This window comes from Pristiophorus japonicus, chromosome 16 (genome assembly GCF_044704955.1).
Source record: "Pristiophorus japonicus isolate sPriJap1 chromosome 16, sPriJap1.hap1, whole genome shotgun sequence".
NCBI classification, from domain to species: domain Eukaryota; kingdom Metazoa; phylum Chordata; class Chondrichthyes; family Pristiophoridae; genus Pristiophorus; species Pristiophorus japonicus.
In genome coordinates, this window is record NC_091992.1 from 98,276,853 (window position 1) to 98,290,369 (window position 13,517).

Genomic DNA, 13,517 nt, shown 5'->3' on the forward strand with positions numbered 1-13,517 from the left:
TACAGTGTAAACAGCTGGGGCCCCAGCACAGAACCTTGCGGTACCCCACTAGTCACTGCCTGCCATTCTGAAAAGTACTCATTTACTCCTACTCTTTGCTTCCTGTCTGACAACCAGTTCTCAATCCACGTCAGCACACTACCCCCAATCCCACGTGCTTTAACTTTGCACATTAATCTCCTGTGTGGGACCTTGTCAAAAGCCTTCTGAAAGTCCAAATATACTACATCAACTGGTTCTCCTTTGTCCACTTTACTGGAAACATCCTCAAAAAATTCCAGAAGATTTGTCAAGCATGATCTCCCTTTCACAAATCCATGCTGACTTGGACCTATCATGTCACCATTTTCCAAATGCGCTGCTATGACATCTTTAATAATTGATTCCATCATTTTACCCACTACTGAGGTCAGGCTGACCGGTCTATAATTCCCTGCTTTCTCTCTCCCTCCTTTTTTAAAAAGTGGGGTTACATTGGCTACCCTCCACTCAATAGGAACTGATCCAGAGTCAATGGAATGTTGGAAAATGACTGTCAATGCTTCCGCTATTTCCAAGGCCACCTCCTTAAGTACTCTGGGATGCAGTCCATCAGGCCCTGGGGATTTATCGGCCTTCAATCCCATCAATTTCCCCAACACAATTTTATATCCGGAAGGTTGTTTGTTCCTCCTTAGTGAATACTGAACCAAAGTACTTGTTCAATTGGTCTGCCATTTCTTTGTTCCCCGTTATGACTTCCCCTGATTCTGACTGCAGGGGACCTACGTTTGTCTTTACTAACCTTTTTCTCTTTACATACCTATAGAAACTTTTGCAATCCGCCTTAATGTTCCCTGCAAGCTTCTTCTCGTACTCCATTTTCCCTGCCCTAATCAAACCCTTTGTCCTCCTCTGCTGAGTTCTAAATTTCTCCCAGTCCCCAGGTTCGCTGCTATTTCTGGCCAATTTGTATGCCACTTCCTTGGCTTTAATACTATCCCTGATTTCCCTAGATAGCCACGGTTGAGCCACCTTCCCTTTTTTATTTTTACGCCAGACAGGAATGTACAATTGTTGTAATTCATCCACGCGGTCTCTAAATGTCTGCCATTGCCCATCCACAGTCAACCCCTTAAGTATCATTCGCCAATCTATCTTAGCCAATTCATGCCTCATACCTTCAAAGTTACCCTTCTGTACAAGTATAAGGGTTAATGTATAAGTTGTGTTTTACTGGAACTGCCTAAGTTTTGTTTTCCTGGAAACCTGTATTAGAGCTAGAGATAAAGGGGACAAAATTCAGAGCCGCCAGAAAGCTGGCGGTGTTGAGGCCTTTTCCACCTGATTAGCACTGCAATGGTTGCGGCGGCCACTGGATCCATATTCAGCGTTTTGACCCCAAAAATATCCTCCATTGCTACAAAATTGTCCTCCGGCGCTAATTGCCCTTCAAAACTGATAGTTTGCAGCGGTGTGGGTGGATTAATTGGAGTGTTATTCCCACGGGGAAATTCACCCTTAGGGTGATTGGTAGCCAATGAGCCAGCTGCTTCCTGGCCTTCTTAAAGGCCTGGGTTTGCAGCTAGGCCCTGAGGAGGGAAGGGGTGGTGTGGAAGGATGGCTGGTGCTGCTGTAGGGCTACGAGGTTTTCCGACGCTGAGCTGGAGATCCTGATGCAGGGTTTGGATGGAAGGAGGCGACTCTTCTACTCAGATATAGGGATATCGACTCGCCAACAGTTTAATAATGCCTGGAGGGAGATAGTGGAAGAGGTGTCGCGGACCTCCATCCATAATAGAACAGCGATCCAATGTCGAAAAAGGATGAATGACATCATTTGTTTGATGAAAGTGAGTATCTGTTCCAGCAAATGCTAACCTTCCATCTGCGAGCCTCTCCTTCATCCTTCCCTTATATATATATGTTCCTTCCCTTAATGTGTGTGTGTGTGTGTGTGTGTGTGTGTGTGTGTGTTTGCAATGGAGATCCTCTCATCTCACATTGCCAGCTGCATGTCACGGACACACACTTGTGCTCTCCTTTCTGATGCATCATCACGGTGCTACAAACCAACCATTCTTTACTTTGCAGGCCAAACTTGCTCATAATCGCTTTAAGCAAAGGAGGACCAGTGGTGGCGAGGCCGAGATACAAGTCCTCACACCTTTGGAGGCGAGGGTCGAGGCCATCGTGGGCAGACATGCTACCTCCCTGTGGGTTAGGGCACTAGCAAAGCCGATGAGGGTAAGTGAAGGCCTTCTTTAATGCTATCTCTCCTTGAATGCTGCAGCACTTACTGTGCCTTTGTCTCTGAAAATCTGCTACTTGTATGCTCCATGTATAAATTCCCCACCTCCCCCTCATGGAAGGCCTTCTCCCATTTATGTTTGCAGATGAGAACCACCCCGCCCCCCCCCGCCCACATAGGCTCCGGTACTGACCATGCTGATGTTGGCAGCATGGGTAAGTGAAGGCCTTCCTTTAATGCTATCTCTCCCTGAAAGCGACAACGCACACTGTGCCTTTCCTTCTGTAAGGGTGCTACTTGTAGGCTCCATGCGTAAATTCCCTACCGCCCCTTCTCTCACTGATGAGAGGCCGAGTGGCAGCCGAGGCGAGGGAACTGCTCCTTATAAGACATCTGATGAGACACCATCGCCAGGCCTGCAGGAGACCCTTGATGAGAGCCTGACAGCACTGAGGACACTTTGAGTTTTCGAGCAATGCTGACACCCTGGATCTCACTCCATCTTTTGGCAACCTCAGCGATGAGGAAGAGAAAGAGGACAGTGCTGAGCGCACCACATCACTGCTTCCACCCACACGCGCCAGCTCAGATACTGGGAGTGCGTGGTCCGATATAGTTAATATAGTGCAGGGGTCTGCGCCGGGGAAAAGCAGGCTCCAGCATGATGACAGGGCTAGGCAACCTCAGGTGCCACGTTTCTGGGGGTGGGGGCGAGTCTGCACTGGGGTTCTGCTGAGGAAGACACAGACGAGCCCATCGGTGTTGCGGCTTATGAGACAAGGGTGGAGGACATACATGCCCAGATGTTGGGGCCACTGGCAAGGGTGCCAGAGATCCTGTCGGAAGTGATGAAGAGCCTGGAGGAGTCTGCCTCTCGCATAGTCGACAGCTCTGCACACTCCATGGAACCCATCATTGCCAGTGTGCAGGTGATGGTGGACTCCCAGAACGTTTGTGCGGATCCTGCTGTGATGCCGCAATCTGTAGCTGATGTGGCAGCTGCCATTGCAGCACAGGCGCATGGGAATGAGCGTATCGGTGCTGCTTTGGAGAGGATGGCCGTGGCTCTGCAAGAGTCGACGGAGCATCTAAGTGCGGTCTTATCTGGTGGCTTTGACACTCTGGCTGCTCTCATGCAGTCTCAGGTCGATGCCACCTGAGATCTCAGTGTTGCTTTCGCGGCAGGGTTCACCATGGGAGACCTTCTAGCCTTCCCAGACCCATGCGCCAGCCACAGGGGAGACACTGAGGCGCACGCATCATCTCGTCTTCCTCCTCCTCTTCCTCTTCCTCCACCACCACTCATGACAGCCAGGTTATGCAGCATGCAGCTGGAGACCCATTCAGGCGAGTATTGCAATGCGTCACCAGAGCGGGTCAAAGCAATGGAACCTTTGTTTGAGCATGCCAATGCAGAGCTCAATGATGCATCTGGTCCCAGAATGAGCATCATTATAGACATGCTCAGCCGCAGTCCTGGGGTTGCGAAGTGGAGTGAGCAGCCAAGTGGACAGGGAATATCCCTTATCACCAAGCAGTCACCCACACTCCTGGTTTGGGCCGGTGAAGAGGGTGGGCACACTGTTCCGGTGCAGGATGAAGGCATCATGGCTGCTGCCTGGATATCTGGCATCAACTGCCAGGGTCCTTCGCTGGTGGTCGCACACCAACTGAACATTCAGGGAGTGCACCCTGGGGAACCCTACAAGCTGGACAAATTAAGCCTGGCACTCCACCTGTTTCTCCCTGGTCATGGGGAAGGAGATATATTGCACTCTTCGCTTATACAGCGCATTGGTGACCTGCTGGATGGAGCGATGGGCGGAGAATTGTGAGATGTTTGAGATATTTGCACTTGCAGACTGGAACAAGCCCGTTGCATAAAAGTTCAAAGCTATCATTACTTTGGTCGCCACGTTGAGCGCTGTTCTGAGCCTTGAGAGAGGCTCCAAATCTGGTCGCAGGACATTGCTGAGCTCGGTCAAGATGTCCTTCATGAATCTCAGCCTCCGCACACATAGCTCGTTGCTGAGCTGCAGGAAGGAGAACTGATGCCGGTAGATCCTAGAACGGTAGGGCCTCCTTGGCATAGGTACGTGCTGGGTCCCTCCCATGCCAGCTGGATGGGCGCCTTCTCCTCTTCCTCATCATGTTGTGGAGCCTCTGCAGGCTGCTGCTGGCAAGGCTCCTCGCCCACTATCTGGTGAGGGGTGGGGGGGGGGGGGCGGTCAGCGTACCTCACCCTCCTCCTCACGGCATCTCCCTGCTGCCCAGCCTCTGGACGTTGACGTCTGTGGGCATCTGCAGGACCTTCTACATGTTGGGCAGCCATGGTTGCTGCCTCCCTTGCCCGCTGCCTGAGGACTCGCTGGTGACAGCGACGCCTCCGCCTGCGTGCCTCCCTGCCTCTGACAATGTGGAGCGGGCGTTCCCCTGCCAAAACTGAGCCCATTATGGGTGGAGGCACAACCCTCTGTGTAGCAGAGATTTACTCTCACCGGCCACGAGTTCTTTCACGCAGCAAAAGTTTTCAGACCCCTGCTGCCGTTTTTCAAATATTTCACAAAAAGCTCCGATAAATTTGTATGACTCGAAAACCTCTCAACACACCAGCTGGCACTCTCCCTCAGTGCACCGACCCAGAAAGCTGGCGGAGACACTGTCAGAAAAAGGACCGGCTTTTTATTGATGAAAATGGGTTCGGGGGTGGAGCGGCAGCAATGTGCACTTTGATCGCATCATCACTGCCACAAGCCCCACACCGTCATAAAAGTCCGTCGATCGGGACGATGGCCCACATCTTCGCAAAACTTCCCGGGCCAAATTTCTGTCACGGTGGCCTGAACCGAGACCCTGAATTTCAGCCCCAAAGTGTCTTCAGACTAGAATTAGATTAGATGGATAGATGCTTAAAATTTGCCCATGTTTTCAGTTCCCTGCAGATGTTATTACATGCCACACATATGGCCTTGCCACTCAGGCTAGCTGTCTGTTGTTTGTAAGTTAGGATTTTGGCTTTGCTTAATGTATCTTTAATTTGGCCAACGAAGGCCCAACGCTTATGTTTCTTCCATTATTGCTAATAACCATATTATAATGCTAAGTTAGGAATTGGAGTTAATTTAACAGAACTGCTTGTGAAGATATGTAGAAGTTAATTAGTAACATAGAAACATAGAAAATAGGTGCAGGAGTAGGCCATTCGGCCCTTCGAGCCTACACCACCATTCAATAAGATCATGGCTGATCATTCCCTCAGTACCCCTTTCCTGCTTTCTCTCCATACCCCTTCATCCCTTTAGCTATAAGGGCCATATCTAACTCCCTCTTGAATATATCCAATGAACTGGCATCAACAACTCTCTGCGGTAGGGAATTCCACAGGTTAACAACACTCTGAGTGAAGAAGTTTCTCCTCATCTCAGTCCTAAATGGCCTACCCCTTATCCTAAGACTGTGCCCCCTGGTTCTGGACTTCCCCATCATCGGGAACATTCTTCCCGCATCTAACCTGTCCAGTCCCATCAGAATCTTGCAAGTTCCTATGAGATCCCCTCTCATCCTTCTAAACTCCAGTGTATAAAGACCCAGTTGATCCAGTCTCTCCTCATATGTCAGTCCCACCTTCCCAGGAATCAGTCTGGTGAACCTTCGCTGCACTCCCTCAATAACAAGAACGTCCTTCCTCAGATTAGGAGACCAAAACTGAACACAATATTCCAGGTGAGGCCTCACCAAGGCCCTGTACAACTGCAGTAAGACCTCCCTGCTCCTATACTCAAATCCACTAGCTATGAAGGCCAACATACCATTTGCCTTCTTCATCGCCTGCTGTACCTGCATGCCAACTTTCAATGACTGATGAACCATGACATCCAGGTCTCGTTGCACCTCCCCTTTTTCTAATCTGCCACCATTCAGATAATCTGCCTTCGTGTTTTTGCCACCAAAGTGGATAACCTCACATTTATCCACATTATACTGCATCTACCATGCATTTGCCCACTCACCTAACCTGTCCAAGTCACCCTGCAGCCTTTTAGCATCCTCCTCACAGCTCACACTGCCACCCAGTTTAATGTCATCTGCAAACTTGGAGATATTACACTCAATTCCTTCATATAAATCATTAATGTATATTGTAAAGAGCTGGGGTCCCAGCACTGAGCCCTGCAGCACTCCACCAGTCACTGCCTGCCATTCTGAAAAGGACCTGTTTATCCCGACTCTCTGCTTCCTGTCTGCCAACCAGTTCTCTATCCACGTCAGTACATTACCCCAATACCATGTGCTTTGATTTTGCACACTAATCTCTTGTGTGCGACCTTGTCCAAAGCCTTTTGAGAGTCCAAATACACCACATCCACTGGTTCTCCCTTGTCCACTCTATTAGTTACATCCACAAAAAAATTCCAGAAGATTTGTCAAGCATGATTTCCCTTTCAGAAATCCATGCTGACTTGAACCAATCCTGTCACTGCTTTCCAAATGCGCTGCTATTTCATCTTTAATAATTGATTCCAACATTTTCCCCAAGACTGATGTGACTATAATTACCCGTTTTCTCTCTCCCTCCTTTTTGAAACAATAGTGTTACATTAGCTACCCTCCAGTCCATAGGAACTGATTCAGAGTCGATAGACTGTTGGAAAATGATCACCAATGCATCCACTATTTCTATGGCCACTTCCTTAAGTACTCTGGGATGCAGACTATCAGCCCCCAGGGATTTATCGGCCTTCAATCCTATCAATTTCCCGAACACAATTTCCCGCTTTATAAAGGATATCCTTCAGTTCCTCATTCTCACTAGACCCTCGGTCCCCTAGTATTTCCGGAACGTTATTTGTGTCTGCCTTCGTGAAAACAGAACCAAAGTATTTGTTTCACTGGTCCGCCATTTCTTTGTCCCCCATTATAAATTCACCTGAATCTGACTGCAAGGGACCTACGTTTGTTTTCACTAATCTTTTTCTCTTCACATATCTTTCGAAGCTTTTGCAGTCAGTTTTTATGTTCCCAGCAAGCTTCCTCTCATACTCTATTTTCCCCCTCCTAATTAAACCCTTTGTCCTCCTCTGCTGTATTACAAAATTCTCCCAGTCCTCAGGTTTGCTGCTTTTTCTGGCCAATTTATATGCCTCTTCCTTGGATTTAACACTATCCTTAATTTCCCTTGTTAGTTACAGTTGAGCCACCTTCCCCATTTTATTTTTACTCCAGACAGGGATGTACAATTGTTGAAGTTCATCCATGTGATCTTTAAATGTTTGCAATTGCCTATCCACCGTCAACCCTTTAAGTATCACTCACCAGTCTATTCTAGCCAATTCACGTCTCATACCATTGAAGTTACCTTTCCCCAAGTTCAGAACCCTAGTCTCTGAATTAACTGTGTCACTCTCCATCTTAATGAAGAGTTCTACCATATTATGATCACTCTTCCCCAAGGGGCCTCGCACAAAAGATTGTTAATTAGTCCTTTCTCATTACACTTCACCCAGTCTAGGATGGCCAGCCCTCTAGTTGGTTCCTCGACATATTGGTCTAGAAAACCATTCCTAATATACTCCAGGAAATCCTCCTCCACTGCATTGCTACCAGTTTGGTTAGCCCATTCAATATGTAGATTAAAGTCGCCCATGATAACTGCTGTACCTTTATTGCACGCATCACTAATTTATTGTTTGATGCTGTCCCCATCCTCATTACTACTGTTTGGTGGTCTGTACACAACTCCCACTAGTATTTTCTGCCCTTTGGTATTCCGTAGCTCCACCCATACAGATTCCACATCATCCAAGCTAATGTCCTTCCTTACTATTGCATTAATTTCCTCTTTAACCAGCAACGCCACCCCACCTCCTTTTCCTTTCTGTCTAACCTTCCCAAATGTTGAATACCCCTGGATGTTGAGTTCCATCCCTTGGTCACCCTGGAGCCACATCTCCATGATGCCAATTACATCATATCAGTTAACTGCTATCTGCGCAGTTAATTCGTCCACCTTATTCTGAATACTCCTCGCATTGAGGCACAGAGTCTTCAGGCTTGTCTTTTTAACAACCTTTGCCCCTTTAGGATTTTGCTGTAATGTGGCCCTTTTTGCTTTTTGAGTATAAGGACATAGAATAGGAGGAATTTATGGGAGTTAATGTATCATCTCAGGATGGAATAGTCTGGTAGATTAAGGGGAAATAGTTTTAGATAGCAACTGACTTGAGTAGACAGCTCTCGCAGGGGCCTCTGATTCAGAAGTCCAAGATTAAGGCTGGTATGCACTGGCTGTACCAGGGAGGGCAAGGGTGGAGGTGATAGGAGGAATTCAGATGACTGGACCTTCAGAATGTATGAACAGAAAAGAAACGTGAGGAGAAGCATGAGACCCCTTAGGGGAGAGTTTTCACCTGTAAGTTAAGACAAAAAAACTTGACATGCCATTGGGCACCTTGTTTTAAGGGGACGTCTATCGGTTAAATTGTCTTGCCAATATTCTATCCCAGGTCCACCCCTGAAAAGATCTGAAAAGCCCCTAGCACAGATGGTGGAGTGAGGACTCCTGAGAGTGGATCGAATGCTGACTTCGGTCGAACACTCTTGGGTGGTTCAGGAAGAGAGGGGAAGAAAAGGAACAGTTCGTACACGGCAACTGTCTGTTCCATCAGGGCCAGAACCAGCGACTTGTCCCAGTCGTATGTTTCTGCTGTATAACTAGTGTGTTATATTTTGTCCCAAACTCTGATTAAACACAATATTCCCACTATATTGGTTTGCACTCGTTCTGATCATTTGAAAGACCAGAGAGAAGTTAATCTCAACATAATGCACTTCAAAATTCTATTTGCTTTGGTGATTGCTGCTCCACAGCAAATGGGCATGTTGTGCATCTTTCAACTTCATCTTTAACTATTTCAACATCATTAATACTTACGTTGTCCATTTTGTTCTCTGTGTGCAGTGCTTTACACTTGTCTGTATTAAATTTCACCTGTTATTGATCTGCTCACTTACAGATTTTGTAACTCATTTTTAAGTTCCCCTCAGATTCAACTGTCTGCAAATTTGATCAGTTGAGTTCCTGAATCCAAGTTCTTAATGTAAATTAGAAACAGACAGGTACACAACACTAAGCTCTGGGGAATCCCACTAATTAGGTATCGAACAAGTAATCAAGTTTATACCTGATCAGTTACATTATTCTACTCAGCAACTGCCAAGGCTCCAAACTCTAAACCCCTGAGCCTCTCCAATCCCCTCTCCTCTAAAACCCTCTTTAAAGCCCACCTCTTTGACCAAGCTTTTGGTCACCCCACCTAGTATCTCCTTCTGTGGCTCAGCTTCCATTTTTATTCTGATTACGGCTCTATAAAGCACCTTGAGACATTTTTCTTTGTCAAAGACGCTATATAATATGCAAGCAGTTGTTGTAATGAAAGCCCAATGGGGCTGTAATCGCCTGTGTCCGCGTCCTCAGAAAATGGACAACATGTTAGTAGATTATAAATAGACTAAGACCTCACTGACTACCTCAAAGTGATTATTAATGCAGTAAGAAAAATCATCCCTTGTCTTTCCTAGTAACCAATAGTAAATTCCATTCATCCCTGGAGATTTATTTGTTTTGAGGCCCATTAGCTTATGTTTGACTTCTATTTAATTTATGTCAAATGCTGTCCTGCACCTTCCAACAGCAAACTCGTGACTAGCAGAAGCCTGGAGCAGATTATATTATTACCAACGTAGAATTATTTGGGGAGAGCTAAAGAGGAGAGATTTTTTTTAAACTGCAGAAAACATTTTTCTTTTTTCTGGATTTTTTTTTCCCTCCCAATTATTTTCTTTGTTTCATCTGTAATACTTTTTAGGCCTTGGGCGTTTGAGAGCAACAAGTACCCAAACAATTATTTTCAGTTCGCTTTTTTGCTTTGAGTCCAATAGTAAACCATTGCAATGACTTACCACTAGATGGTGATCTAAGTACATGGTTTGGAATGACATAACCCCCTTTCATCAAAGATAAGCTGCCTATTTGCGCATTAAAGGAACAACATTGTTAAATGTCAGCCAGTGTTCCAGTTTCAACTTGCAATCTGCGTGTAGTGTTTGGTGTATTGAAATAAAATGTAGAAGGAGCAAAGGGGAATATTAATATGGTACCTTTATAAAATAAAGAAATGATAATACAGGTTGAACCTCCCTTGTATAGAACCCTCGGAACCTGGCCTGTTCTGGATAAGGGATTTTTCTGGACGAGGGGTGGTCACGTTAAATTGGATGGTACAGGTACTGAGCAAGGGGATATCGGGGCTGGCTTGGGGCTGGGAGTACGGCAGACAGATCATATGGGGGGGGGGGGGGCGGTGGATCGATCACGGGATCAGGCTAGTTATTGCAGGAGTCGGCAGCAAGGAAGGACTTCAATTTGTTCATGTCGGCGTTCTGGACAAGGGGTGGTTTCGAATAAGGGAGTTCTGGATAAGGGAGGTTCAACCTGTATACTGTTAATCATAGTTTGCTATTTCAAGAGTGGTATGCCACCTGGCTAATGAGGTCAGATTTAAAGGGATGGTTATTTGTAGCCTTAGTTTCTTCACTGCACTCTAATTAAATATGGTGGGTCAAGTGAGGTAGCAAAAATATATTCCTTTAGCAGAGTAACTGTAAAGCAACAGTGAATAATCCCACTACACGCATGTATCATACATCCAGTAATGGAAAAAGGGGGTATTTATCCAATAGACACTGACTATGTTACTGGATGAGTAATCCAGAGGCCTCGACTAATGAGTTCAAATCCCACCACGGCAGATGGGGAATTTAAATTCAGTTAATTAAATAAATCTGGAATAAAAAGCTAGTATCAGTAATGGTGACCATGTAACTACCGGTTATCGTAAAAACCCATCTGGTTCGCTAATGGCCTTTAGGGAAGAAAATTTGCCCTAAAGGCCTTAACTGGACTGGCCTATATGTGACTCGAGACCTATAGCAGTGTGGTTGACTCTTAACTGCCCTCTGAAATGGCCTAGCAAGCCATTCAGTTGTACCAAACTGCTATGACAGTCACTGTGGGAGTACCTTCACCACACAGACTACAGTGATTCAAGGCCACAAATCACCACCACCTTCTCAAAGGCAATTAGGAATGGGTAATAAATACCGGTCTTGCCAACAGCCCCCATAGCCCATGAATGAATTTTCTTTAAAAGCCCTACCTGTTAGCTGAAATATCCAACTGACCCAACAGATATATCTGTTTGAATCACAAACTGTGTGATTTCACACTTTATGCCTAACTGCCAAAATGATAGATTGGGAAGTTGGTAATTTTTTTTAAACAACAATGGATGCACAAACAATCCCATCAAGCTGATTAAATGTAAACACCACATGACTTCCGTTATAAAGAATGGCTGCCAATGGCAGTAATGAAGCATTGAGGGCTTGATGTCACTGAAGACCCTCTAGATTTAACTACTTTCATGTCCGACCATCTATTAGCCGATCTATAAATGCATTTAGTAATGCCCTGTGAACCTGTTTAAACCAGCTATGGATTTCTGTTAACATCATTTTCTGGATAAAATCAATTGTGTTTTTTTTTAGCAAACTGCAAATGATTCTAAAAGGAAATTTAATTGCTCTGCATTGTCTGCCCCCTCAATTCCCATTAATTTCACTGAAGAAAAATTTTATTTAAAGGTTGTTCCCCAGGCTAGTTCTAACCAGCAGTATTGACACATAAAACACAACCACAAAGGAGCACTGAGATCTACCAGTAAGTACATACATTTCATCCTTTATAATATGTACTTTAGGCAAATACACTTCATTGTTGACCTGCATTTGTGCAAAAAACACTATACCTTTCTTCTAAAACTCTGTTCTGGTATGGTGAATCCTTTTTCATCGACTTTTGGTACTGCAATGTTACAGATTCTTGCATATGTAATGTTAGCATTTGCAGGTGCTCTTACCTGTAAAACAAATATACAATGAGCAAAAACACATATGCTCTAAAATATATTATTTCTCAATTTATATCTCGGTAAAAGAAATCTGCAATAAAAACTGACAATGGTGAAAATAGCCAGTAGATTCACCAGCACCTGAAAAGATAGCTGGATGTTTTAGGTAAAAAGCTTATTCAGAGGAGTCTCGCCCGGAAACATGAATCTATCTTTCATCTTTTCAGTTGATAGTGGCATTACTAAGCAATTAAATTATTTTCCACATTTAACTTATACATTAATCCTTTTATTTATTTTATGTCATTTTTTTCTCTCCCTTTATAATTCCACACCAGAATAGGAAAATTACCCTGCCCCCACATTACTGTTAATGGTATTCTGTAACCAAATACTGGGATTTCATGGTAAAAGTTCAAGCATTCACACCCTGATCTTTCCCCTCGCTGCATGAGGATCCAGCCAGTCCTTAGTCAGTTTCTCCTCCAGTCAGCCCAGCCAAGGTAAGACACTTGTAAATGAGAACACAAGCATATACCCACATCTCACCACAATGTGCCACCATATCACTAAAGTAATTTACATCTTCTGCATACCAACTACAGCTCCCCACTAAAATCTGTAAAAATATGAAAATAGACGATAGATATCAATTTAAGACCCTCATTTTTATTTTTGTTAATTATCTTCATTTTGCATAACCTGCTTAATGATAATTCTTCTTTGAAATCATCTTGAGAGCATAGATCAGTGGGTGACTGGTTTTGTATGTGTGAAATTAACCTATTCAACAAATAGATAATTTGAAAGGGATTATTGTGATTTAAAGTAATTCATATTGGCTTTATGCAGACTAAAACTAATATTCCTAGAGATCAGGAAAGTACATAATTTAAGAGAAATAATGGCTCTGAATTTGCAGTCGGTATAATGGCATACTCGCAGAGTATGGCATCATACTGCCTTTGAAATTGAGCCATTCCACATGTACTTGCGTGTGCGCTAAATCTCGAACTTGCGATCTGTCAAGTTCCAAATAGAAGATCCACTTCGACTTTCAAGTGCTCATTCATAGAAACGTAGAAAAATAGGTGCAGGAGTAGGCCATTCGGCCCTTCAAGCCTGCACCACCATTCAATAAGATCATGGCTGATCATTCACCTCAGTACCTCTTTCCTGCTTTCTCTCCATACCCCTTGATCCCTTTAGCCGTAAGGGCCATATCTAACTCCCTCTTGAATATATCCAATGGACTGGCATCAACAACTATCTGCGGTAGGGAATTCCACAGCTTAACAACTTTCTGAATGAAGAAGTTT

At 44.8% G+C, this 13,517-nt stretch overlaps 1 protein-coding gene across 2 annotated transcripts in view; it reads right to left on the bottom strand.

Moving 5' to 3' along the window:
- The window catches only part of fbxw10 (F-box and WD repeat domain containing 10), a 102,217-nt gene that overhangs the window by 44,570 nt on the left and 44,130 nt on the right, over positions 1-13,517 (bottom strand). For both annotated transcript variants that reach the window (XM_070858182.1, XM_070858181.1), the window contains exon 6: positions 12,097-12,207. In XM_070858182.1, coding sequence (XP_070714283.1) covers positions 12,097-12,207 — 111 coding nt within the window. The remainder of the gene's footprint in view (positions 1-12,096; positions 12,208-13,517) is intronic.